This window comes from Symphalangus syndactylus, chromosome 21 (genome assembly GCF_028878055.3).
Source record: "Symphalangus syndactylus isolate Jambi chromosome 21, NHGRI_mSymSyn1-v2.1_pri, whole genome shotgun sequence".
NCBI lineage: Eukaryota > Metazoa > Chordata > Mammalia > Primates > Hylobatidae > Symphalangus > Symphalangus syndactylus.
In genome coordinates this window covers 72,687,654-72,715,027 of record NC_072443.2, presented here as the reverse complement: position 1 = coordinate 72,715,027, position 27,374 = coordinate 72,687,654, and the positions used below count along the sequence as shown (strand labels likewise).

At 38.5% G+C, this 27,374-nt stretch overlaps 1 protein-coding gene across 20 annotated transcripts in view; it reads right to left on the bottom strand.

Moving 5' to 3' along the window:
• Positions 1-27,374, bottom strand: part of FOXP1 (forkhead box P1) — a 439,375-nt gene that overhangs the window by 50,364 nt on the left and 361,637 nt on the right. For all 20 annotated transcript variants that reach the window (XM_063630740.1, XM_055260630.2, XM_055260626.2 and 17 more), the window contains one exon: positions 10,339-10,443. In XM_063630740.1, coding sequence (XP_063486810.1) covers positions 10,339-10,443 — 105 coding nt within the window. The remainder of the gene's footprint in view (positions 1-10,338; positions 10,444-27,374) is intronic.

Genomic DNA, 27,374 nt, shown 5'->3' with positions numbered 1-27,374 from the left:
TAACCATGCTAAGTTGAGACATCAAAAACTGGCAGCATCTCTTAGCCAGTGAGTTGACACTGAGACTCAGGAGCAGTAGTGTGGGTCTCTGTGAATAGAAATTTAATCACAGGTGGAGAGAAACAAATACCTGATTAAAAAAAAAAAACAAAAAAACCCAGAATCATAAGGAGTGCCCTTTATGAAGACGGGTAAAAGAGAAAAAAAATAATGCTAACCTCAGTTGATTTTTATTCTTCTTCAAGACTATAATATAATTTTCTTATCTGTAATAGGCAGAATTCTACTGAAACACATATTAAATCTGAGGATTAATATATTATTTGGGGGAAATGTATATCACCATAAAAACGAGAATAGAATTACACAGTCAAGACACATCATGGATGGAAAACACATTTGGAAAGAATGTGACCCTGTTCACGCATCTCCAAAGACCCACCCTTGATAGGATTGAGTTTAAGTCTATCGAACACAATGTACCTCTTGTTTATCACCATATGGAAGAAGCGCATAAAAAGCAGACGTGAAAAGATTTAAAAAACCTTCCAAAAATAAAGCAAGAAAATCCAAAGCAGAAAAAGAAAAGTAGAGCGCTTCCTTTCTGTCTGTGAGAGACGGAGACCATTTCAACAGCTGATTCCAGCCTCGAAGTATACAGCACACATAAAATAAATACAGGTCACAAAAATTAACAAATCATCATAACTGTCTAATACATCCTGGGCTGGCTGCGGAAAAACAAGATCATTCTGGATTTATATCTGTAAGTATGGGATTTCCTGGACAGCTAATATCCACAAACAATCAAACACAGGAGGAACACGGGGGAAAAAGGCAGCATTATTTCAAATTTGAGCTGAGAGTCGTGATTTGTAAAGGGCTGAACAGGAACTGGAGTTGAAATCTGAAGCAAGGAAATTCTTGTACTAGGCACTGATGGACATTTCTCTGTTTCTCTTGGCTCCGTACAGGTTTTTAGGTCACTGGGTTTTGAACGTAATGCCAAATGAGAATCTCGCTAGTACAGAAACTTTGAAAATGACAACTAACTTAATCTCTCAATTTAAATAAAATAATAATAATAAAACAAATCTAATGATACTTCACTCAAGAGTCAGAGCTTTTTATGAGACCTGTTGCCAATATTAGTGTCTTGGAATGATCTCATCTTTCATCCTGGCTAAATTCCAACACACAATTTCATTAACCCAGGTACCGCAGGTGATAAAACTCATTTTTCCCTAAAGAGACAGCTAAAAAGTACCAGTTATACATTTATGAAGTACCAGCAATCAAAATTATGGATTTTCTAAAAGGTTTTTAACTACTTTTATTGAAAGGAAAATCGCTGTCTCAGACTTTTGTGACACTATTGCTAATAATAAATTTTACCATTTAGACATGGCCATAATATGGTAGACAGTGTCAATAAAAGTATGGAGCAAAGATGATCCCTGTCTTTTAAGTAATGCCTTCTAATTACATGCCGGAAATGATCACACGAAATACCTAAGCTAACTAATGGCTCTTAAAATATAAGAACACTCAACAATGCATCTACAGTGATATAGATGTACCGCATGCACATATGCAGTTATATGTAGAATTAATTGCATAAGTAGACATTCAAAAAATTTTCCAATGTTTTCAAAGCCTACAAGAAAAATTTAAATTTAATTTGCATTTCTAACTAAAATCTGTTTGTTGAAAAAAAAATGCGTTCAAATGTTATTTGCTTCCTTTTGAGCAAAGTGGTGGCACTGGGCCTGTTATCTTTGGCAAACTTGTCTAAACTTTCTATCTAATATTCTATATATCACTAGAGGGCACTGTGGTATTTAGGCCACTTTGACCTCTTCGAGTACTAAGAGAGGTCCTGAACTCCTAAGCAATGTCAGAAAGGTTAAAAAAGACATTAAAAGGGGAAAAAAATTTTTTTGGTAACACCCTATTTTTATTTTTCTAAAACCAATAAAAAATGCATGATAAGTAGAAAAGTCAAATTCATAAAAATATACAGCTCATTTTGCAATACTCAAAGACTTGTCACCTCAGATCTGATGGGGAAAATTTTCATCCTCATCTTCTTGAGATTTAAATTGTGAGGCTGGAATTTGATTTGCATACATCCACAATTATAGACAGCTATTCCCTCTACATGGCTGAAGTCTCCTGCACTAACTAGAGGTAATTTCACTGCAGAACATTCAGGCGTGCAAGCCCAGAGCCACAAACGGGTTTGAAACAATTTATGATATCCGGCCTCCTTCGACATGTATTAGCATATACCTGGTTTCTTTAACATACACTTTGTTTTTCCAAAACCACAAACATAGTTGCTGGAATTTCATGTGGAAGTGCTTAAGGGGCTGAAAGTTAACACCTTTGTGATCCGTGCTGCCTCATGGTGGCTGTTAAACAAAAGCCTCTTTGTCGAGGCTTTCTTGAAATGTTTTCTTAACATGTTCCAAGTAGTTTTAGGCAGGGAACTAAAGTAAACAAGATGTTACCATGATAAAAACACTTGTGAAAACATTACAGAGCACACTTAGTAGTTTCTTTCACATAAAACTCTTCACAGTTTTGAGAAGTAAAATTCACAGCAAAAAATTTTAAAAAGCAAATTACCAATGAAATGTCCTCTACTGTCTACAACCCTCGGACTTTTGGAAAGGGTCAAAGTTCCATCTCTGGGCATTTTCTTCAACATTTCTCTGTCTTCCATTAGAGCACATATACAGTTTATTTTGGCTTTCATAAATTACGTACATCTTTCTAACAAGCAAGGGAATTTTTGTTTTATTTTGCATGGAGTTTTTCTCCCTGAGAAATCACCAAAAGAAAAACAATCCTTTTCAAATAGGATACTAAGCAAGGATACAAATGATACTTTTAGTAGATGTTATCACAAGTGGTCACCTAAAAGACAAACTAGGGGAAATGGAAACATTTTACCCCAAGCATGTAAGAGTACCTGGTGTTTGTGAAACTACGGGCCTGCGTCTGATTTTACATTCTAAGTTAAAAATAGGGAAATGTGGTCAGGATTTAACCTTCAAATCTCCTCCTCATTTTGCCAATGTATTATATGAGCATTAAAAAAAGGGAGGGGGAGGAAGGGGAAGAATTACAAATCCACGTTTTTACTAGTAAAGATTGTGTCTTTCACCTGGTTTGAAAAGAAGAAAAAGGAAAGGACTCAAGTGGGGAGAAGATGGAAGAATGCCGATGAGCTTCACCTCTCTGGATGATATGGGACTTGTTTTTGTTTTTCTGTTATCGAAGGATGCCAAGCAATGCAGGGCTGGACGATTTCATTAGAGTTAGCAGGAGCACCTGCTGCTATCAGTTAGCGCTAACAAATGCAACAGTCACATGGTAAGTCATGGTTGATAGATTAAAAAAAAAATCAACACTAAAACTGCAAGTTGTTTTCAGAAGAAACAGGGAAATAAATGTGTACAATAGACTGGGTATCTGCTGATTCTGATAAAGCGTCCCTCTGTTGGCGGTGAGGGAAAGACAACAGGATAGTTATTTGTACAGTATTTATCTTTGAAATCAAGGGCCCTGTGGTATACCTCACCTAGGGAACAAACGCTGCAGAATGATCACAGAAAACTGTCAAATCTCTGGTTTTGATTTACCAACAGTTATGATATTTCTTCCTCGGGAGGGAAAAAAAAATATGCTTCAGTTTTAGACCTGTGAGTCTCCCCCACCTCTCTTTTTTATGAACTCCTCTCTCTGTTAACAGTGGCACAGTATTGACAGATGGGATTTTTATCCTGAAGAACCAAGCTTGGCCTCTGTAACAGTTACAGCTTATTAATCTGGAGCTGCAGAAGACCAGAAAGCTGTTACCTGGCAAAGTCACTTCCTCTCCCTCAGTCTGAACCCTAAAAACTGGGTGGAAGAACCCAAGATCAAAGAAGTACAGAAACCATGGTTGGTCAATGAAATCATGGCGGGGGGGGGGCATGACACACGTGGATATCTTCCCTCAAATATGACTAACTTGAGGGTTCTGTGAATCCAAGCTAACATAACCCTGGATAGCTATGTCCGGGGCCACAAAAGCATTCCTCAGCTAAAAATATGTTGGTGACACCAAAAATGGTACAGCAAACTGTGATCCAAGGGACACAGCCATACTCATTCCTTGTTTCTTACGCATGGTCAAAGGCTGCTTTTGTACCCCAAAGGCAGAGCTGAGTCGAGTTGCTGTGACAGAGACTGTATGGCCTGCAATGCTGAAAATATTTACTGTCTGCCCCTTTATGGAAAAAATTTGCCATGCCCTCCCCTCTGTGTGGGACTTTTTACCAGCGGTTTCTGATTAAAACATTCTGTTACAGAACAATTTCTTCTGATATATCAATGCTTTGCATAGTCACAACTCCTTTTCCTAGGTAGAAGGTTGGAAATTTTTGGATATTTAAAATTACCCATCCTTGAAAAATAAATATATCTAAGTAGGTTAAGAAGTTCTAATGCTTTTAAAGAGTGCCTAGTATGGGCTAGGCAGTTTATACGATGTACTTTTTATTTACTCATTCATTTACTGAATTTTTAGAGACAAGGTTTTGCTTTGCTACCCAGGCTACAGTACAGTGGCATGATCATAGCTCACTGCGGCCTCAAACTTCTGGGCTCAAGTGAGCCTCCCACCTTAGCTTCCCAACTAGCTAAGACTATGGGCACATGCCATGACACCCAGCTGAAATTTTCTTTTTTTTTTTTGGCAGAGATAGGGTCTTGCTATGTTGACCTGGCTGGTCTCAAACTCTTGGCCTCAAGAAATCCTTCCACCTTAGCCTCCCAATGCATTGGGATTACAGGGGTGAGCCACCTGTGTCTTGCCTGGTGTACCTTTTAATTCTAACAACCGTAAAAAGTGGTTAACATCCCAAATCACATGTGCTGATACTGAGGCTCAGATGACATGTGGCTAGTCCAAAGAACATTAATAATGTCCTCACTACCCAGTCAGCCTTTCTCCAAAACTTTCTCTACATCCATTGCCAAGCAGAAAGCAAACTGTCAATAAAAAGTGCTGCCTCTAACCAGGCTGTATAATGCAACAGTTAAGAATAAGTCTTCTGAAGCCAGACTGCCTGGGTTTGGACCTTGACTCCACCTCTTATTAGCTGTGTGACCTTGGGTAAATCATTTAACCTCTCTGGGAGTTAGTTTCCTTAACTCTATGCTGGGAATACTACTACAATACTAGCATAAACTGTTTGTGACGATTAAGTGAGTTAATACATGTGAAGCATTTCGGGACTATGCCTGTTTTAAGGTTCAGTACTATTTAATTATAAACTATTACTAGGGGAGTGTAAAATCAAGGGAATAGAAAATAGGTGAAAAAAATCTATGAAGTAACACTTAAATCAAGGTCAAAGCAATGCTACCTTTATTAAGTAAGAATACCAAGGAGAATTCAAGCAACACCGCTATCAATTTGCCTAAACCATAAGAAATCCCTTCTAAAAAGAGAGGGACAACTGAAGAGAAGCATAGACTGGAGAATCTTTGGTCCACTGAAGCAAATGAAGATGCTTTCAGCATCTACGAACCCAGCAATCTGAGCGAAGTACTTGATGCATCACTCTCTGATGACAATGACCCCCCCAGTGACATCATTCAAAGAAGCCAGGTGGTTTTTATTTGAACCACAGAAGTTTGCTAGCTTCTTTCAGCTCGGTTCAATGGAAAACAAAGTTGGTTTCATCAAAGCCAATTTGATTTCCCTTTAGGCTGAACAAAGAAGTGGGAGACGTGAATCTACAAGAAGAGTAACTTATTTTCCACTGCACTAGGCAAGATCCTGATACCTGAAGACAACTCTGAATTTCCAAGAGTTAAAATCATGTTGTAGAGGAAAACTGAAATCCTGAATTTGTAACATATGACCAGTCAATGCGTAACTCAGGAAAGCATCTAGGGGAGTTTCTTCTTACTCAGCATTTGCTCTCCTTTGCTACTTTACAATATTCATTTTTACATTCTTGAACCGACTCTCTCATCCCTAGCCCCCATTGTGGTTCACGTGGGGTGAACATCTCCCTCTGTTCTGCAGGCAGCATGTAATGCACGCCTGGGCACGTCGTGGTGATTGGCTCAAAGCTAGAACACATGACTCAATCTGGGCCAATGACGGTCTGCCTATGGCTTTTTCTGGGGCTACAGGGAAAGAGACACTCTGTGGGATTAATAAACTTGTCCTCTTCAGTTCCACTTGGAAAGAGCCCCCAAATGAAGACAACACAGAAAAACAGAGCTAATGGACAATCAATACTCCAACAGCCTTGGTTAAATATCAGGATCTAGCCACGCTTGAAGCAAGCTGCACCACTGCACCTCCTAGCTATAGGGGCCAATTATCATCCCTCATTTATTTATTTATTTATTTTGCTTCAGCCAATTTAAGTTGGGTTTCTGTAACTTACAAACAAAAGTTGTCTTACAAATACAAGTCAATAAATAAGTACCAGGAAATAACCAAACAACAGTTGCAGGTTGATAGTGGCCATTCCAATTCCACTGAGCAAACAGGAACTGAGAACATGTCGTGTCATGTGGAAAACCACAATAAATAATTGATAAGTGGTTTCCTATACAAGTGCCAGACTTCTAATATCTTTAGAAGAGAAATGGGCTCTTTTATAGGAATTGAGTCTAGGCCCCAATTCTAATGATCTCTTTCTTTAATACGAAAATTATTCTCTCTCCTTTTCGGGATAATCCAATAAATATGACCTAATTGTCAGCTCACATAACAAATGAACCTATGATTTGAGGATTTTTTAGGGTAGGAATACTTTAGCCATTAACAAAATGTTTAAAATGGGTCTAGAAACTGTCATTTCCCTTTCTGACTCTAAAACTGATATATGTCCCTGAGCTTGTGGATAGCAATTTTATAGTTCTAGAGACTTTATAACAATAAATCATATTTACAGATGTTTATCAGCCATTCTATAGATGGAAGAAATCGGTACCAAGATATTTATCAAACCTAGCACTGATGTAGAAAAAAAAAATCAGAATTTAAAAGTGGCTCTGCCAAGTTCTTTTTCTCTCATTATATAAATACGATTAGGCAAATGATCAGGAAAGAAAACTAAGACTCCATAGTGAGTGATTTCTAAACAAAACAAAGCCCAGTATCACTAATCTGAATAATAATAATTGTAAAGGGTTGTTGCTTAATTTAAAATAAAGCATTGCTGATCTTGATTGTTCACATTTAGAAGCAATTTTGGACATCTCTCTCGTAAAATATTTTTAAGTACTTGTTTTCAATGACTACATAATGCTCTCAGAGTATAATACTGAGGCAAGAAAGCTATGAAATAGATTCACAGGCTTCCATTCATTAACCAAAAATTTATATTCACCAAAACTGCTTGCAGGTAACACTAGGTATCTCTCTAAGGATGGCTTTATTACAATATTTGTATCAGGTCCATAAAGATAGATACAGAGACTGTTCTAACAATATAAAGACCACACAATACTGGAGACCTGCACATAAATCAGCTCACCTCTGTTTCCCTGGGGCTTGAATGAGAGAGAAAAGCTAGAAGGAGATGGTCCCCAACACCCAATTTGCAAACCATCATGCACCCAGATGTACACATGGGCATATGTTATAGTTATACATGTGCATATGTTATAGGTATACATGTGCATATGTTTGATTACATGTCTATAATATCATGTAACATTATATTCAATTCATAGGTTAATGATTCAATGATATTATGAATATATTTATATGATATAAAAATGCAGGGCAGTTTGGTCTAAATTTTATTTTTAACTGACAAGGTAACACAAGTAAGGAATAGCATAGAAGCATTTCACTTCAGCTATGAGATTAATATTATTTCCTTACAGAGATGCTTTATAGGTGTTACAGCTTCAAATGGGCCAACCCAGGTTTTAGTCATACTTTAACAGTAGAAATTGTTACTCCACTCTCCCTATAAGGACAAGAACCCGAACAAAAGTCAATACCAATATAGAAAGTTAAGAATCAAATTGGTAGCTTTCCTTGGCATCTGCTTTCTACATTTATAAAGTCAACTGTATAACAAAGAATGGGTCCAATCACCAAGCTGCAATTGGCCAGTAATTAACACAAATTTTATAAAAAATAAAATGCATATGCAATTGCTTCAAAGAGAATAAAATACCTAGGAATCCAACTTGCAAGGGAAGTGAAGGACCTCTTCAAGGAGAACTACAAACCACTGCTCAGTGAAATAAAAGAGGACACAAACAAATGGAAGAACATTCCATGCTCATGGATAGGAAGAATCAGTATCGTGAAAATGGCCACACTGCCCAAGGTAATTTATAGATTCAATGCCATCCCCATTAAACTACCAATGACTTTCTTCACAGAATTGGAGAAAACTACTTTAAAGTTCATATGGAACCAAAAAAGAGCCCGCATCGCCAAGTCAATCCTAAGCCAAAAGAACAAAGCTGGAGGCATCACACTACCTGACTTCAAACTATACTACAAGGCTACAGTAACGAAATCAGCAGGGTATTGGTACTAAAACAGAGATATAGACCAATGGAACAGAATAGAGCCCTCAGAAATAATACCACACATCTACAACCATCTGATCTTTGACAAACCTGACAAAAACAAGAAATGGAGAAAGCATTCCCTATTTAATAAATGGTGCTGGGAAAACTGGCTAGCCATATGTAGAAAGCTGAAACTGGATCCCTTCCTTACATCTTATACAAAAATTAATTCAAGACGGATTGAAGGCTTAAATGCTAGACCTAAAACCATAAAATCCCTAGAAGAAGAAAACCTAGGCAATAACATTCAGGGCATAGGCATGGGCAAGGACTTCATGTCTAAAACACCAAAAGCAATGGCAACAAAAGCCAAAATTGACAAATGGGATCTCATTAAACTAAAGAGCTTCTGCACAGCAAAAGAAACTACCATCAGAGTGAACAGGCAACCTACAGAATGGGAGAAAATTTTTGCAATCTACTCATCTGACAAAGGGCTAATATCTATAAAGAACTTAAACCAATTTACAAGAAAAAAATCAAACAACCCCATCAAAAAGTGGGCAAAGGATATGAACAGACACTTCTCAAAAGAAGACATTTATGCAGCCAACAGACACATGAAAAAATGCTCATCATCACTGGCCATCAGAGAAATGCAAATCAAAACCACAGTGAGATACCATCTCACACCAGTTAGAATGGCGATCATTAAAAAGTCAGGAAACAACAGGTGCTGGAGAGGATGTGGAGAAATAGGAACACTTTTACACTGTTGGTGGGAGTGTAAACTAGTTCAACCATTGTGGAAGACAGTGTGGCGATTCCTCAAGGATCTAGAACTAGAAATACCATTTGACCCAGCCATCCCATTACTGGGTATATACCCAAAGGTTTATAATTCATGCTGCTATAAAGACACATGCACACGTATGTTTATTGCGGCACTATTCACAATAGTAAATACTTGGCACCAACCCAAATGTCCATCAATGACAGACTGGACTAAGAAAATGTGGCACATATACACCATGGAATACTATGCAGCCATAAAAAAGGATGAGTCCATGTCCTCTATAGGGACACAGGTGAAGCTGGAAACCATCATTCTGAGCAAACTATCACAAGGACAGAAAACCAAACACTGCATGTTCTCACACATAGGTGGGAAGTGAACAATGAGAACACTTGGAAACAGGGTGGTGAATATCACACATCGGGGCCTGTTGTGGGGTGGGGGGAGGGGGGAGGGATAGCATTAGGAGATATACCTAATGTAAATGAGGAATTAACGCGTGCAGCACACCAACATGGCACATGTATACATATGTAACAAACCTGCACGTTGTGCACATGTACCCTAGAACTTGAAGTATAATTTAAAAAAAAAAAAAGAAGATGACACCTCCAACAACAACAACAATACAGTGTATATGTCATTGATTTAATATATAAGGACATGAACAAAAGTAAACGCTAAAAAACTGCAAGTTTAATACTGGAATCATTTTTTTTTAATCCTTGTCACTCTGAAAAATGGGCAAATATGGGCTCTTACTAAGACTGACGCCTTTGGATGTTCAGTCTTTTTCCCACTGTAGTACAACCCTCAATAGATTTTGTAACTATTCCTATGACAGTGCGCTAGACCTTGTGATTCAGAGTCCACTCTCAAAGGGGTGAGGTGAAACTCTCCATCAAAAAGGCATGTTATGAGCAAAGCATGAACAGTGGGAGGTGTTGGCTATGTAAAAGAAGAAAACAAAATAAAATCATTCTTACTTTAGAAATGATTGGAAATCTTCGCACACTGCTTCACAGCCTGGCCACTTGCATACACCATGTCCATAGAGAGGATGGCTATGGGGGTGCTCCTCATGGGACAAACTGAAAGAAAACACACAGAAGACCAGAGAATGAATGTGCTGCCAAGAACCATTCCACCAGACGAGGATAAAAAAGGCAGGAGGAGCCCACATGGCCAAATGTGGACAAGACAAATCTGTGATTTCCCCCATCCCATGTAATTGACTAATTAATTCTGCATTGTTTCCTAAAAGCAAGAGTTAAATTGTACCTAAACGTATTTAGTCAAATGTTAGAAATGTACATCTATGTATGAAAAAGTGTTTGACAGGCTTTTGTTAGATGCAAAGCTCTTTACTCAGACTGCGAAGGAGTCTTTAAAAAGCTAGAACTTATTTAATCTACATAATGAAAATTATAAAATCTGTACTTGATTTTGAGATTCTCTTGCTACATCTACAAGGAATATTATCCATTTTCTCCTCTTCCCTTCCCCCAGAAACTGCTTTCATATAATCACATATTTTTTCCCAAGTTAATTTTATCCAGCAAAGAAGAGTACAATAATTTAGAATAATACCAAAATAATTTAGGAAGACAAATGTATCCAAGGAGATGATTAGTTTTTTTTTTTTAAAAAAAGCTAATAATGGCAAGAAGATTATATTCCTAAAATTCCTAACACCAAGAGTGAGAGAAAATTTGGCATGAACATGAAGGGGTTAATCCTCCAGTGGGGTTCCAATCAATACGTAATGATTTGGCCACACGGATCCAAGTCATGGGATGCTTTGATCCGCACCATGTGGTGCTCGGGGAAGAGTGTCTGTTGCACTCGCCGATGAACCATATTCTCAAATATTTTCTCTATTATATTTCTGCCTCCAGACTTCTTTCAGACAAATTATTTTTGCAGTTGTTTCCATAACGTTAAATTCCATCCGATAGAAATGTAAAACTAACACTGAGAGTTCTGTTTCTTACTCAAGTGCATTCCCTTCCCAGGAAGGGCTACTTTGCAACTTACTCGACTGTCTCTGCCTGACTTTGAACTTCAAGCACAATGAATGACGATTATAAGAACACACACAAACACACACACACACACACACACACGCCCATGCATACACACAAGAGGCCTGTATTTCATTTCATATTGCCATCAGGATGTATATTCATGTATTTTATCAATTTACACTCACAGAGCATATGTACACAAATGCCACTTGTCCCTGACTTATAACACAACCCACAGTAAGTGTATTATGAACACATACCAAGGATCATAAAAAGTAAACACACAGACACACAGAACTACACCTGATCAAAGATCATTACGCCTCCCTATGACTTTTGAATAATTTTGCTGGAAATCTAATATAATTTAAATATAATAACAAGCTATTTTGCCCTAACACAGAAAATAGGCCTTAGAATAAAAAAAAAAAAAAAAGAAAAAAAAGGTAGAAAAATAACTTGTAAAAATACAGAAAGGTGCCCCTCATACAAGAAAGGAATAAAACAAGGGAACTCGAGTAGCTATAGTGAGATTTATGAAGCCAAACAATAAAAGGATATTCTCTAAGCAGTTAACAGGGTAAAACTGCACTGGATTCAAGGAAAGAATTACTACCTATTTGTGTTCATCTTCAGATCTGTGAATGAATAAAACAGACACGCAAAAATAGAATTTTAAAAATTTACTAAGAGTATTACAAATGAAAGAATACTTCCACAGTAGTGGAATTCTCAGATATTCTAAGAGGCAAGAAAATCATTTAAAAAGAAACTTTTAATCCACAGCTTAAAAAGAAAAGAAAAATATTCCAACTTTAATAATTATTTTCTTTAACAATTTTATTGAGATTTAACTATTCTTATAACTTTAAAAGAGTAATATACTGTTGTTGTAGAAAACTTAAAAATCCTGAAAAGAAAAAAAAAACCTACCTTCAAATACATACACACTTGATAAGGCATGAATATTTATATCATTCTTTTACATTTAACGTAATTTTGTAAATACTTTCTCATGTTCTCAACTCATCTTCAAGAACCTTATTTACTGATGGGTAATAGTCCATCACATATCATCTCAACTCTAGTTATACGCCAAAATTTAACCATTCCTCTATTTTGGACGTTGAGTTTCTCTTCATATTTGTTGTATTTGTAGACAATGTTAGAAATAAAATTTACCAGCTTAAACATCCCAATATTATCACAACTGACTGCTACCAGAAGATACATTCAGAGAAACAGAATCACTCAATTAATGGGCACCAAAATTTAACACTGTGAATATTCTATCAAGTTGCTCTTGAAAAACGCTACATGCTGAGTACATTCTTAGCCAGTATACGTATTTTGTGTGATTTTTTCAATTTGGAAACCAGGAGCCTGAACTAGTTAGGATGAAAAATTAATATTACTAGTTAAGAACTGTAAATGGTTAAACGGCTGTGCTTCCTGGGTTAAGCTGGGGGTGTTCTGAAAATAATAATACGAGAGAAAATAATAAGATGCATTCACTAGCAGGGTTTTGGACTCAAAATATGTAGAATTTAACATGATGTTTGCTGTTCCTCTTCCTGTTTTTAGTTAACTGACTTGTGAAGGATCCAAGATCTGAATAAAACTATTCACATCTAAGGATTTACTTTTAGTTCAACTTATTAGCACTACTTCAAAGGACAGATAACGACTCACTAGGGCCTTAGAAGGCAACCAGTTATACCTGAAGTCTAAAGAAACTCATACTCGTCACACATGGGTACAATTACACATTCAGAAGACCGCTTGTGAATGTGTCTCTTAGTTAAAAAAAATTTCTTTATTATGAAAAGATTACATGCTCTTGTTTTCACAAGTTCACATATTAAACTGCAGTGGTTCCCGAAGGAAGTGCACCCCCACACCCCAACCTAGGCATCATTTAGCATTCGGGTTTATATTGCATTTCTAACACATTATTATTTTTAAAAATGGAAACATACTGTACACACTGTTGTCATTTGCTTTTCAAATTTAATATATAACTGGATACTTTTAAATACACAATTGTCTGAAATAAAGTGTTTGGCTTTGGAAGGAGAAAGAACAAGCTGGCAGAGGTGCCTTGAAAGCATCTTTTTGGAAAGATACCTAAGAAACTGGAACAACTGTTGCCTCTGGGGAGGCGTACAGGGAGTCAAGGAGTAGCAGGGAAACTCAGTTTTCATCATACTTTTTATATCTTTTGAAGTTTTAATTTTGCACATTGTAGGAACTGTTGCTGTGCAATTGTTATTTTTTTTGCACACATATGTGTGTTTGCATATATGTATGTGGTAGAAAAAGAATCAAGTGCTATGCAGGACTTGATTTCCAGTCTGCCGTGTGCTGTAACAGTGGCACAATGAATACCACACACCCGCTGCATGTGTGGCTGGGTCTCGCTTCTAGCTTTGCAGTCGTTCCGTATGAAGCATCATTGGACAACACCAGCTGCACCTCTGAATGGGAGCTTTTCTGTTTTCTCAAAAAAGTGGAACAAGCATTTATATTCTTACTGCCTTTTGGGTCGTGCCAAAAAAGACAAGAAGGGAAATAAAAATGAGGAAAATAATGTTTTTATCTTGAATTAATTTAGAGCTACATTTACAGGATGAAACATGGTGGGAAAAGGATGATTTGGGCATCTGATGGTAAAATAAAGCAGTGAGCCTAATCATTTAGATAAAGTATTCCAGGGTAAACTCACCAATGTGCAAAGTAACATTTCTGAAAAGCTGCCAGGGTCAGTGATGAAAATAGATACATTTTGTTTTTAAAAGATTTAAACATGTTTGTCAAAATCAGACTTCTAAAACTTTAGGGTCAATTGTTTAATAAGGTGTATTTTACCACGGACTCCCAGGTTGAATATTCCTAGGGGCAGGGATCACTTTTTCAGCTCCATATACTCGGTACCTCCAACAGAACATGGGTTTGAGTTCGGGGGCGGTGGCTCACGCCTGTAATTCCAGCACTTTGGGAGGCCGCAGTGTGTGGATTATTTAAGGTGAGGAGTTTGAGACCTGCCTGGCCAACACAATGAAACCCCGTCTCTACTGAAAAATACAAAAATTAGTCAGGAGTTGTGGTGGGCACCTGTAATCTCAGCTACTCAGGAGTCTGAGGCAGGAGAATCGCTTGAACCTGGGAGGCAGAGGTTGCAGTGAGCCCGACTGCACCACTGCACTCCAGCCTGGGCGACAGATGACAGAGTGAGACACGGTCTCCCAAAACAAAACAAAACAAAAAATGGGCTTGATAAGTGTTAGGTGGATTTATGAATGAACAGACAGTAAATATATTGTTCTATTTCATTTCTGTGTGGCTATACACTCAACTGGTATTTGCCTTTTTAAAAAAAGTCTTGTAGGTAAAGACCAGAATTATGCAAAGCTACATGAGAAACTATCGTTATGACACTTTCTATTATTTAATTTTATTCTGAATATATAAAACACAGATAGTATGCATTTGAGAAAAGCCAGTTAATTTAAATTTCTCTTGATAATCCTTGATATGTAAAAATTAAATATAATTTTAACACAAAAATAGTGATAGCATTTCAGATTAGAAAGAACCAACTTGCATGAAAAGTATAACTACATATAAATATGTAATAATTTCTGACATTAAATGATACCAAATCCAGTATATATTCAGTAGGATATAAGGGTGTCATTTTCAATGACAGTTAAGTAGGATATTTTGTTCTATTTATTTTTTTCTGCATCAAAGTATACCACCCAAGGTCTTCACTTCAACACTGACCTTAGTTTTTGAGACAATTTTATATAATGGTTATGGTTCCTTACGACATTTCATGGTTACATTCCCAAGGTCACTGCTTAACCAAAGCTTCAAACTGGAATTATTAAATCCACCTGCTAAATAAGGACAACTTCTCAACTCTGCTGTCTGCAGTCTTAGTGATCCTTACACTGTTAGTCCTGTAAGCTAACTTCCCCTGTGGTAACTAAGAGGGAAGAATTTCTGAAGGAGATGAAGCGAAGAGTGACCTTGCTATCTGCCAAGCCATTTCCTACCAGCTGAAATGCCAGTTTTCCCTTCACCTGAAGGCAGATTCTGAGCTTTTCCTGTGCACTGACCCAAGTTCTCATCTGTCTTTTATGTATCCCCTTAATTTTTCTTCCCTTTTCCAAATCTGCCTCTTTCCAAATTTGCCTTTGTTTTCCTCCTCTCCAAACTTCCGATTCATCTGCAGCAAAAGGCTACATACATCTGTGCCCATTACGGTTTATGCCTCCCCACAAACACCAAAAAAAGGAAATCCTGCCTAAATTATAAACTGTATTTTATTTCACTGGCATGTTATTTGATAAATTAAATTACAGAAGACTATGTTGGTTGTTCCCCACTCACTCAAAATTGTGGAAATACAGTTTTCAAGTTTTACTGAGTTATAGTTTACAAATCATACAATTCACTCATTTAAAGTGCATAATTCAATATTCATGGAGTTGTATAACCATCATCACCAACTAATTTCGGAACATTTTTATCATCCCTCAAAAGAAATCCTGTACCCATTAGCAGTCATTCCCCATTTCCTCCCAACTTCCAGCCCTTGCCAATCACTAATCTTTCTGTCTCTAGAAGTGTGTCTGTTTTGGACATGTCACATCAAGGGAATCATACAGTGTATGTTCTTTTATGCCTGGCTTCTTTCACTTCCCATAATCCTTGGAGCTTCATTCGTTTACACTGTAGCATTTACTAGTACTTTATTCCCTTTTGTAGCTGAATAGTATTCCATTGTACATACATAACACATTTATCCGTTCATCTGTTGATGAACATTTGGGCTAGTTCCACATTTTGGCTATTGTGAGTAGTGCTGGTATGAACGTGTACGTACGTGTATTCTAAGTATCTGTTTTCAATTTTAGGGGATATCTACCTAGAAGTTGAATTGTTGGGTCCTATGGTAACTCTACGGTTGACATTTGGAGGAACTTTGAGACCACTTTCCAAAGCACTTTATATTCTCACCAGCACTGTGTGAGGGTTCTAATTTCTCCATGTCCTTGCCAATACTTGTTACGTATCTTTATTCCAGCCATCCTCACAGCTAGGAAATGGTACTCTGTGCTTTTGATTGAATTTCCCTAATGATTAATGAGGCTGCAGCTATTTTCATGTGCTTACTGCTATGTGTGTATCTACTATAGCAAAATGTCTATTATGAGCCTTTGCCTATTTTTTAATTGGGCTGTTTTTTGCAAATATTTACTCCTGTTTTGTGGGTTGTCTTTTTACTTTCTTTACAGTGTGCTTTAAAGCAAAAACATTTTGAATTCTGACGAGGTCCAATTTATATATTTTTTCTTTGGCTCCTTCTGTTTTTGGTGTCATATCTCAGAAACCATTGCCTAACGCAAGGTAACAAAGAGTTACTTCTAGCTTTGCTTCCAAGAACTTTATAGCTTTAGCTTTCACATTTAAGCCTACGGTCTGTTTTAAGTTAATTTTTGCATATGATATGAGTCAGGGGTCCAAGTTCATTTTTTTTAATGTTGTCCCAGCACCATCTGATAAAAACACTACTCTATCCCCAATGAATGGTTTGATACTTTTGTCAAAATGAACATAAATGTAAGCGTTGGCATTTTTTAAATTTCACTTTTCTTAGATTTCTTTTTCCCCAACATACTGCTCATGTTTTCAAAAGAATTTATAGTTAAAATTATATAACAACTTTTGAAATTACAGTAAGCTATAAAATAACTTTTGAGGTTTGACGGGTAGGGGGAGAGATAGATTTTTAATAAAAATAAAACTACAGCAGCTGAACTTTTTGAAGAATAAGTGCCTAGGGGCAACTTTGTTTCCCAGATCCTGTTGATCCTTTGTGTACTGAAAAACCTTTGCAGAATGTGCTATGTGGCTTTCTCTGTTTAACATGTAAATGGAGTGTAACTGTTCCTTTTACTGAGGGCCAGCGCTATTTCTCTATAGGAATGGTTGGGAGCACAGTGTCGGGAGGCCTCATTTGTTATGATAGCTCTGCTTGTAACCAGGAATCCTGCAAGTCCTTTCACTGCTCTGCCCTCCAATTCTCTCATTTGAAAACTGAAGAGAATCACACAAGAGCTCCTCCCAGTGGTAAAACCTCCACCAAACTTCCACCAAGGATATGCAGATGGCATAGGGAATAGGCAACAATGGCACATCCTGGTACTGACAAGATGAATAAGGAGTAGGTGCTGAATAGATATCCATTAAAGGAGTGAATGAAGCCCCTCGGGAAGGAGTATCGGTGTCATGATCACGGCTGCGGAGCAGGGGGCTGGTTGCTATTCCCCTCTCACTCATCCCTGACCCACTGCAAATACACAAACCAAAAAGCACTATACATCCCCTTTCCCACCTCCTTTGACTTAAAAGCTGTTCTGCCTCCCTCCCTTCCCCCACTGGCCACCTTCTTCATTCCCACCATTTAGGACTTTCATCCATCTAGCCAACTAATTTATGGAACTCCGACCCTGAGACAGGCACTGGGCATACTCATCAGTAAGGCTGTTTTGTTGACAAAAGACTTCTATGTCTCTCTTTGTCTGTTATCCTTCCAAATTATTTGGTCTCATGTCCACATGCACATCTTTATGTCAACCTAACAACACTGTAAGCCACAGAATCCTCCTTTTTCAGGTCCATCCCAGCCTGTGATTTTTGTCTGCACAGTAAGAGACTGCTTATTCCCAGCCAAAACATTACATTAAATCAGACACCTTGGGTTTCTAGAAAGCTGTTCTCTTCATACACAATTTTAGCCCTATCTACTAATAAAGAGTGTCTTCAGCTACACTTATGCTACAATGGCAGGCATTGATGGAAGCCACTACTATTTTAAAGCTTTTACATTTATTTGCTGATTCTTCAATGACAGCTTATACAAAATGATCCCATTTTGTCTTTTCTCTCTTCACTTTTTAGTTCTTATCACATTTCCCTGCCTGTGACTTTGTTATCATAGCTTACTTTCAACGAGATTGTACCAAACCATATCACATACTTCTTAGGTTTGAAGATGGAAATATGAATTTGATCTGAGAATATTCTAGTGACGAGGTCCTATCTGAACATATAATCGGACTTCTGATTTGAAATTACTAAATTTACAAAAACTAATTGCTATCAAATATTTGTGAAATATTCGATCATTAACTCGAGTGAAACATGCTCAGTCACACAAAATGATACCAAACGAGATGAGCTGGCCTTGAAACTTGATCGCAACGACCTTTTCCAAGAAGAGCAAGGTAGGTTCACAATCTCAAAGAGATGATTCCTTAAATACTTAGCACCATTTTCCACTTTACAGTTTATTCTTCTGGCGTTTTTCATACTGTTGTATATCCCCTCGAAATCAGCTGGAAGTCCAACCACAGTCTCTTGCAGAAAATAGAACAACAGGTAAAGTTTCTTCACGTTCCATACTGTAGCATCAGGGGGAAAAGGTCTTACACCTGCCCAAAGACAAGCAGATGAGATGTGGGAACAGGAGAAACGACGATGCAAGCGCCGCATGCGTTTCCCTGGCAGCTTTGTAAAAATGACCTTTCTCCTTCAACTGTCACTGAAAACACTTTGAGAAGCAGATGGGCTTCTTATTTCACACCGAAGAGTTGGGAGACAACTTAGACACTGCATTTCTAGCACACTGCCTTAATTTTCACTTCTCACTCACTGCAGAAAAACACCACCCCACATGTTTATTAACCAGTTTTCCAAAAGTAAGTTGACAATGGGTCCTGTAATCCTCCCACAAAGAGAAGGGTGTTTTATTAAAGCCTATTAAAGGGCCTACCCTAGAGTGAACAAGGATGGAGTTCTCTACAAACTGTAACACACATGCTTCTCTCTCTTTCTCTGTCACGCAGGGAATCCTTGACTCTCCTTCCCCAGAATGCTCATCATCTCAATTTTCTGCTGCTTTTCAAATCATGTTTAATTAGAGGATTTCACATTCCCTTGTGATACGATATTCATGAATAAAACTTGCAATTGGAGTGACTGTGAATTAGTCTATTAAGTGCCAGATTTGTGCTTTTAAACAATGATGGAGATTATTGTTATTATCTGCTCTCAATATTGTGCTCCGAGATGTGAGGACTACCTTAACTAACTTTACATCTGAAATACAAGCTATTAACCATTTATGCCCAGAGTTGCTTTCTGTTCCCCCCTTGTTTCTTGATTTGCAAGTTATGCTGGGAGAAATAAGAGTTATTTTTCTATAGTGGTCCTCAGGGCATGGCCCATTAGTGGTGTGCTGGGTGGGTGTGCATGGTATACCCTCACTTCCATAGTTCTGGACTTATATTCATCTGCGTTGGATAAAGTTTTTGCGAGTACATCAGAAACATGATTTCTCAGTAGTTACTTTTTACACAACCTATTTAAACGAGACAATTTATGATCAATATTAAGTAGATAATAGTAATAAGTATATGCAGACAAGCCAAAAATGGAGAATGACTCAAAGAACGTTGACTGGGCCCTAAGAGACTATAAGAACTGTGTCTGGGGAAAACCTTCCTTTCCCATTGCTATTCCTAGAGTAGCGCTTCTCGAATTTTATTACAGATATAAATCCGATTAGGTGGTTCTGGGTGGTGGGGTGGCGCACGACTACGCATGTGGAGGAAGCCCCCGGAGCTGCTGGGCCACGTACCGTAACGAGTACCAAGGATCTTGGGTGTTCCCTGATCTGTATCTGACCTAAAAATGTCTATGCTTACAGAAATAGTCACAAGGATGCCCTCTTTATAACAAGATGGATGGACACAGATAAATATGTAAGGGGGTGGCACCGGGCCACCTCACCAAGTAATAGTTGCAAACTCACAGAAATGCTTGCTGGCTCAAAGTTATTTAAAAATTAATGCAAGGCTGTATTTCTTTTTTGTTTTTTAAACATAACAAAACAGGTAAGGCTGAAGGAAGTTAGCACAGGGAAAAGGTCACTTTCTGTTTCTGTTTAACAAACACCAATTTTACATCAGCACAGATCTGTTGGGTGATATGGTCAGTGATTAATGTTTACCAGATATTACACTGATCAAGAATATCCCAGAGTAAACTACTGAATCAATGAGTTTGAAAACTTCACAGTCCCCAAACTCTAGGTCTGCTTTAAGTATCTTCTAAGCCTGGTTCATATCCCTGAGGATGTTATGTGAGGAAAAGCAGCGTTACGAATCAACTTTTTAGGAAGGTTAAGTGACAGTCTTGAATTTCTCTAAGAAATTAGGGTATACCAGGAAGGCAGGGTTTCCAGGCACCTGGCACAGTACCATATTCAGTCAAGGTCCCTTCCCTCTGAAAAATGAGAAAAACCTATGAAAACACCCCAACTCGTGATATGCACACACTCACTGGGGTCCACAGAATGTCAGATGGAGCAAGAAAGCATACTTTGAAGATTTGCAGATGTATCTTAATTTGTAATGGACCAAAATATACCTAGTGTCTCCAACTTCTGATTTCACAGGTATCATTTCTTAGAATAAGGCTCATTTTATTTAAGAAATGACTTGATTTAAAGAAAATAATACAAATAATCACATAAGCAGATAGGGCAAACCTCACGACAATGGGGCGCATATTCAATTGACTCAAGTTTGGAAAAGCAAAAGCTCATAAAGTAGTCCTTGAGGATCCGGTTGACACTGACAAAGTAGCAAGTCTCTGAAGACGTACTTTAATTTGAATTTTCACAGGGCATGGCAGAGCCTCACGGTCATTCTGGACTTAGGGGTCAAAGACCCACAAAGGCCCCAACCGCACAGTGTAGTGTGTCTGATGCTTTTAGGACTAGAGCTTCTTCCTCCAGATTTAAGGGCATCTCATTTGTAAGCTATCTATGTGACTAGCGACAGGCTGCTTTACCAATGGTAAGAACCTGAGGCTAGGTGCCACGAAAGGTAGTAAGTCTGGCAGTTATTTTCATCACTAACCATGTCACCAATCCTCCCTATCTCCCCGCTTTCCAGCCACACTGGGCAAAATGTGCTATCTCGATTCCCAGATGCCAGGAGTATTTATGTGGCATGGCAGGAGAATGGAGCAGAGAATCAGAGCTGTAGTACCTGTGGCTGGTTAGTGTGCTTGGATCACAATGCAATCGCAAACAGAGCAGGTGATGACAAGCACAAAACGCCTGTATTTGCAAGGTGATGAGTGAAGGAATAAACAAAGGAAAAGAACAAGAAAAGGCAGAGGTCCAGCTTTTGTTTCTGACACCAGTAAGGGTTATTCCGAGTTTGTAACTAAAAGTTTACCACTGGCAGTATTAACACTGGGATCTCGTTAAGAAAACAGAATGCTTTCCAAAAAGTGGTGTGACCAACTGTGTCAATACAGACATAGCGATCACTAATCCAAAAGTTATTAACACCATTAGGCAGGCATTCTCATTATGTCAATGCAAGTGTGTTTGCACCGGTGAGTCACAAGGTCTATGTGGAACCTTGTCCATATGTTAGAGGAACCAATGACACCCAAAAAACCAACGACCATCAACAAAGTTCCAATATTAATTCTTATTTTCTTCCCCTCCCCAGTACTCTGTGGAAGTCAGCAAAAGATTTCTAAGAGTTACATCATACTTCAAAAGTAGAAGACCCATACACAAGGGCCAGACCAGAAAGCAGTAGATGAAGGGACAAGTTAGCCAAAGATACAAGATGGCTCAAAACTATCAGGCACTTGCTTGTGTGTTTCCTTAGAATTACTCCCTACTTTATGTAATTACATTTATTTCTCTATAGCACAAGACGCCTCATTAACATTCACTGGGTTAAACTCTTCTTTACATTTAATTCAACAGATTTTATTAAACACCTACTTTGTGATAATCATGTCAGGTTCTTAGATCTGTCTCCAAAACTGGGATGCATATGACCTACATCATATATTGAAGATTTGATATTACATATATTTGTCATAATATTAAGATTTCTGTACACACATATTAATATTAGAACTTGAAAATGTATATATACATTTCTCACCCTCTTAGCCACTAATTTTTATAACATAAGTAATATATATTAGAAACATGTATATAATTAATAAACATACTTATAGTAGGGGTACATATTCAACATTTTTATACTGATGGGTAAAAAATCAAGTTCGGTGGTCACTGGCATTGACTGCAACTATAAGTAGGTTCTCATCCTCGGAAAGAGTTCTACCCAATTCTCTAGTTGGGGAGACAGTGATAACTGAACAGATGGCTGGAACATAAAGTACTGTAACATCTGATCTGGGCCTTAACGTATCAGTAGGTGCTCAGGTGATGAAAGGAATAGAGTGAGAGCCGAGAACTGAAGCACACACAAAAAAATCTAGGAAGACAAAACCAGAGCCCTTACAAATGAAATTAAGGCCAAAATTGAAATTTTTTTTTTTTTTTAATTTTGCTCCATAGAATAGCTTATATTGGGCCACAGTCTTGAGAATTTTTCTCTTTGAAATGTTGAGTCTTGGCACTGAAACCTGGATTTTCCTAAATAACGGTAATCCAGATCACTTATCCGTCACTTTGAACTTTAGTAGAATGCCACACCATAAGGATACCAGGTGGGGATGTTGTAGGGCAGTGGTTCTCAGAGTACGGGTCCTGAACTTATAAAAGATGCAAATGGGGGGGCCCCACCCCAATTTACTGAATCAGAAACACTAAGGGTGGGGCCCAGTAGCCTGCACTTTAGCCATTCCCCTACGGGGATTCTGAGGCAAGCTAAAGATTGAGATGTATTTGTAGCAGAAACTTAAATTTTCTCACGGTTTGGAGCAGCTACAGGTATTGACAACAGCTAACCAGGTTCTCTTATAGCAGTGCTCCCCAACCTTTTTGGCACCAGGGACTGCTTTCATGGAAGACAATTTTTCCAGGAACTGGGGTGCAGGGAATGGTTTCGGGATGATTCAAGCACATATTTATTGTGCATTTATTTCTATTATTATTACACTGTAATATATAATGAAATAATTTTACAACTCACCATAATGTAGAATCAGTTGGGAGCCCTGAGCTTATTTTCGTACAACTATAGACAGTCCTATGTGGGGGTAATGGGAGACAGTGACAGATCATTGGGCATTAGATTCTCATAAGGAGTGCACAGCCTAGATTCCTTGCATGTGCAGTTCACAGTAGGATTCACACTCCTCTAAGAATCTAATGCCTCGCTTGTCTGATAGGAGGCGAAGCTCAGGTGGTAATGTGAGCGACGGGGAGCGGCTGTAAATACAGATGGAACTTCACTCACTCCCATGCCTCACCTCCTGCCACGTGACCTAATTCCTAACAGACCACAGACCAGTACCAGTATGTGAACTGGGGTTTGGGGACCCCTGTCTTACAGCACCTGTGGCCAAAGAGTGGCAAGTATAGAAGTACTCTTAATGGGTTCTTGACCTTTGACATCTCATTAGTTCACTTTCTTCTGAACATTTCATGTAGTCTCTGCAATGAAATTTAGTGCCTACTATATGCCAGGCTGGCTTTGCTGGGTGATGGGGATGTGGCAATCGACAAGAGAGTTAAAACCTTTCCTTGACAGCATTCATTGTGTTAGAAAAATCTCATGTGAGGCAGATGTAGGGGGAACCTACACACACTATGATGTTCCACTAGTGCTCATTTTTATTTTTTATTTTTTTGAGACAGAGTCTTGCTCTGTTGCCCAGGCTGGAGTGCAGTGGTGTGATCTCGGCTCACTGCAACCTCTACCTCCCGGGTTTAAGTGATTCTCGTGCCTCAGCCTCCTGAGTAGCTGGGATTATAGGCATGCACCATCATGCTCACCTAATTTTTCTATTTTTTGTAGAGAGAGGGTCTCACTATATTGCCCAGGCTGGTCTCAAACTCCTGGCCTCAAGTGATCTACCCGCCTCGGCCTCCCAAAGTGCTGGGATTGTAGGCATCAGCCACCACACCTGGCCCATTTTTAACAAGTCATGCCCTGTGTTACGTTTTGTATATACTTCTATCACCACAGTTATTAATAATATACTGACTTTCAAGTGTCTGTTTCTATGTTTGTTTCTCTGATTAGCCGTGAGCTCCTGAAGGGGAAGAACTACATTGTGGTCATCTTTTAATTCCCAGAATCTACAAAGTTAGTATATAATAAACGCTCAATACATGTGGTATGAATGAATAAATAGCTTTAATAATAATTAACAATAAGTTAATACTGAGGACCTACTATGTGCTCAGCAACTAAAACATATATTAACTCATTTAATCCTCACAATTTGATCTAAGACAAGGTAAGGGCTGGTAGCATACCCGATTCAGGGGTGGGAAACTGAGGCACACCAAGCTCAAGTAAGTTAAGTAGAGCAGCCTGCATTCTTCAGTCCAGTCTTTGAAGTTAAACTGGATTAACTGGGTTAGACTCTTCTCTACCTTTCATTCAGCAGATTTTATTAAACACCTACTTTGTGATAATCATGTTGGGTTCTGATAGGAGGCTAAACACCACCTAACAACACAGTGGCCTGACATGAAACCGGTATGGTCCATAATGCAGCCAAATATCTTCTATGTCTGCCTCTGCCTCAGGGCCTTTGCTTCTGATGTGCCCTTCGACTGGAGGGGGTCTTCCCTTTCTTATTTACGTTTGTTCCAGGGTCACCTACAGGCTTTGCCAGACCAACTTACCCCAACAGTAACCTCAGCCCCACAAATAATACTTACTCCCTTTCCTACTTTTTCTGTTTCCAGAACTTAACCGTTCTGTTCTGGTGTAAATGATTTGTTTGTTCTATTTCCCTTCTACTGCAGTGTCAGCTCCCTGAGGACAGCCTGTGGAGCTCACAGCTACATTCCCACACTAGGCCCACACCTGGCCTGTGGTTAGAGCTTGGTAAGTTTGGCTGAATGGATATACCTTGCAAGTGTCCTGTGACTTCTGTCCCACTTAGGAACACATTTTTTCTTGCACTTTGGACAACTTCCCATTTATCCTTGTTGAGTTTCTTTTTATTTCTGTCTGTACAGTCCTCTAATTTATTCAAACGCCACTGGATTATTCCAGCTCTTGGTGTCAATTTTTTTCTAATTAAAGTAAACTGCCATTTTTCTCTCACACTGATCTTTAACACGAGGCATCTTGTTCTTGTCATAAATCTGACTCACATGGAAAAATGTAAGTTGAATATAGGGGCTCATATGTACCACAATGCTTCTATCAATATTTCAGACACGAAAGTAGAGTCACAGACTTAGATATCTGCCTGATTCTCGGGTCTATGGTCATGATTTCGGTGGAGTGTTCGCTTTTTGGATGTATGACCCGGAATTCCACTGATTACTAAAATGACTCCTTTGAAAGCAAATTTCACATCATTTGTACAAACACTTCAGGTTTCTCTTTCCTTCTGCCATAGTACATCTTCAAAAACTCAACATTCACAGCCAAGATGTAAAATACACAATACATAAAAGCTCCTTCAAAGACATATCTCAAAGTACTGTAAAAAAAAAGCAATGGAGAGAAAGAGAGAGATCAGACTGCCATTAGACTGATTTCCTTGAAGACTATAAAAGGAATGAAATTTGAAGGTCATAAAAGTCTGTCTATTTGTTTAGGGAAGTCTTACAGGTAGTATAAATATCATCAGCTACAGTTGCTATGGGGTCTGTTTGTTTACCAAACAAGAACACAAATAGTTACACAAAAGCAGAACAAGGCTTGGGTATATAAATGGAGAAGACTTTTTGCCTCCTGGTGAATTTTCCAAAGTGTCTTTTTAAAAAGTCCCTATTTTTCACCCCGTGCACTGGGAAATCTCTGTTTTCTTGATTCTCTGCATTTCTCACACCTCCAGCCAATGTTTTACTCTCAGATTTCTGAGGCGGATAATGATTTTCTTTTTTCTTTCCCTTCTTTCATTTTAAGACTTAGAAACCACAAATATTAGGCCAACAATCCAAACTGGACAACCAAAATAGTTTTCACAATGGAAAATGCTAAACAAAAAAAACAAAAAAGAGGTGGGGAAGAGAGAGCAGGAACAACAAAACCCACTAATTTCTAGAAGAATCCTAGTACAAGCATGCAGTCCTTATGTTAACACACAACCACCCAGCCAGAAAGGTCCATGTGGATGTGTGTTTTTAACTGACTTTCTATGAACCAAGTGTGTTTCATGCACTAGAATTGTACCTGCCGAGTTAACTATGTGCTTCAAAAAATAAAGAGGGAGGAAAGGAAGCCAGCAAGGCTATTTTCGCGTCTCGTCTTGGTTGACAGAGTACATGTGAGTGTGTGTGCGTCATAACTCAGATCTACAATAAAACAAACTGCACAACAGAGGCTGCATGAGTGGAGGCCTGCTCTTTACACTACATTGACCACAGTACCCGCCCGGCGCAGCCCCGATGCCTTCCTGTGAATGGGACAGATTGCCATATGGACGAAGACATTGAACAAGCTGTACAATTCTTGGCGACATGTGCCCGGGGGGATTGTCCCATATTAACACCACCTGGGCTGTGGCAATTGTGCTCTGTCTGTGCAGTGGCACTGAGGAGCCCAACAGGATGTTATTTTAGAGTACACACAAAAAGGAAAATTACAGTTAAGAGAATTCTCTGGCTAGCGTATCTGTTGCTCAATTCCCGAAATAGTTTCCCAAAGGAACGGTTATCTTCTTTATTCACACAGGCAGAAGTGACAAGCTGGAACACATATTAACAATTTCCCTTTGTGAGCTTCCACTATTGTTTTAATGAGGAGAATATAGTTTATAATATACTTAGGCCTTGACTGATTACAAAGGGGTACGGAATAAAGAACTTTAGGAATGCTGTACATACGTAAGGCACTCATTTGCATTGCCCCAGTGAGCCAGTCGGCAGAGAGGTAGCTCCCTCGGAAAGATCTATGGAGCCAGGCTAAGGGGTAACACAGGTGCGAACATAGCAATAAAAC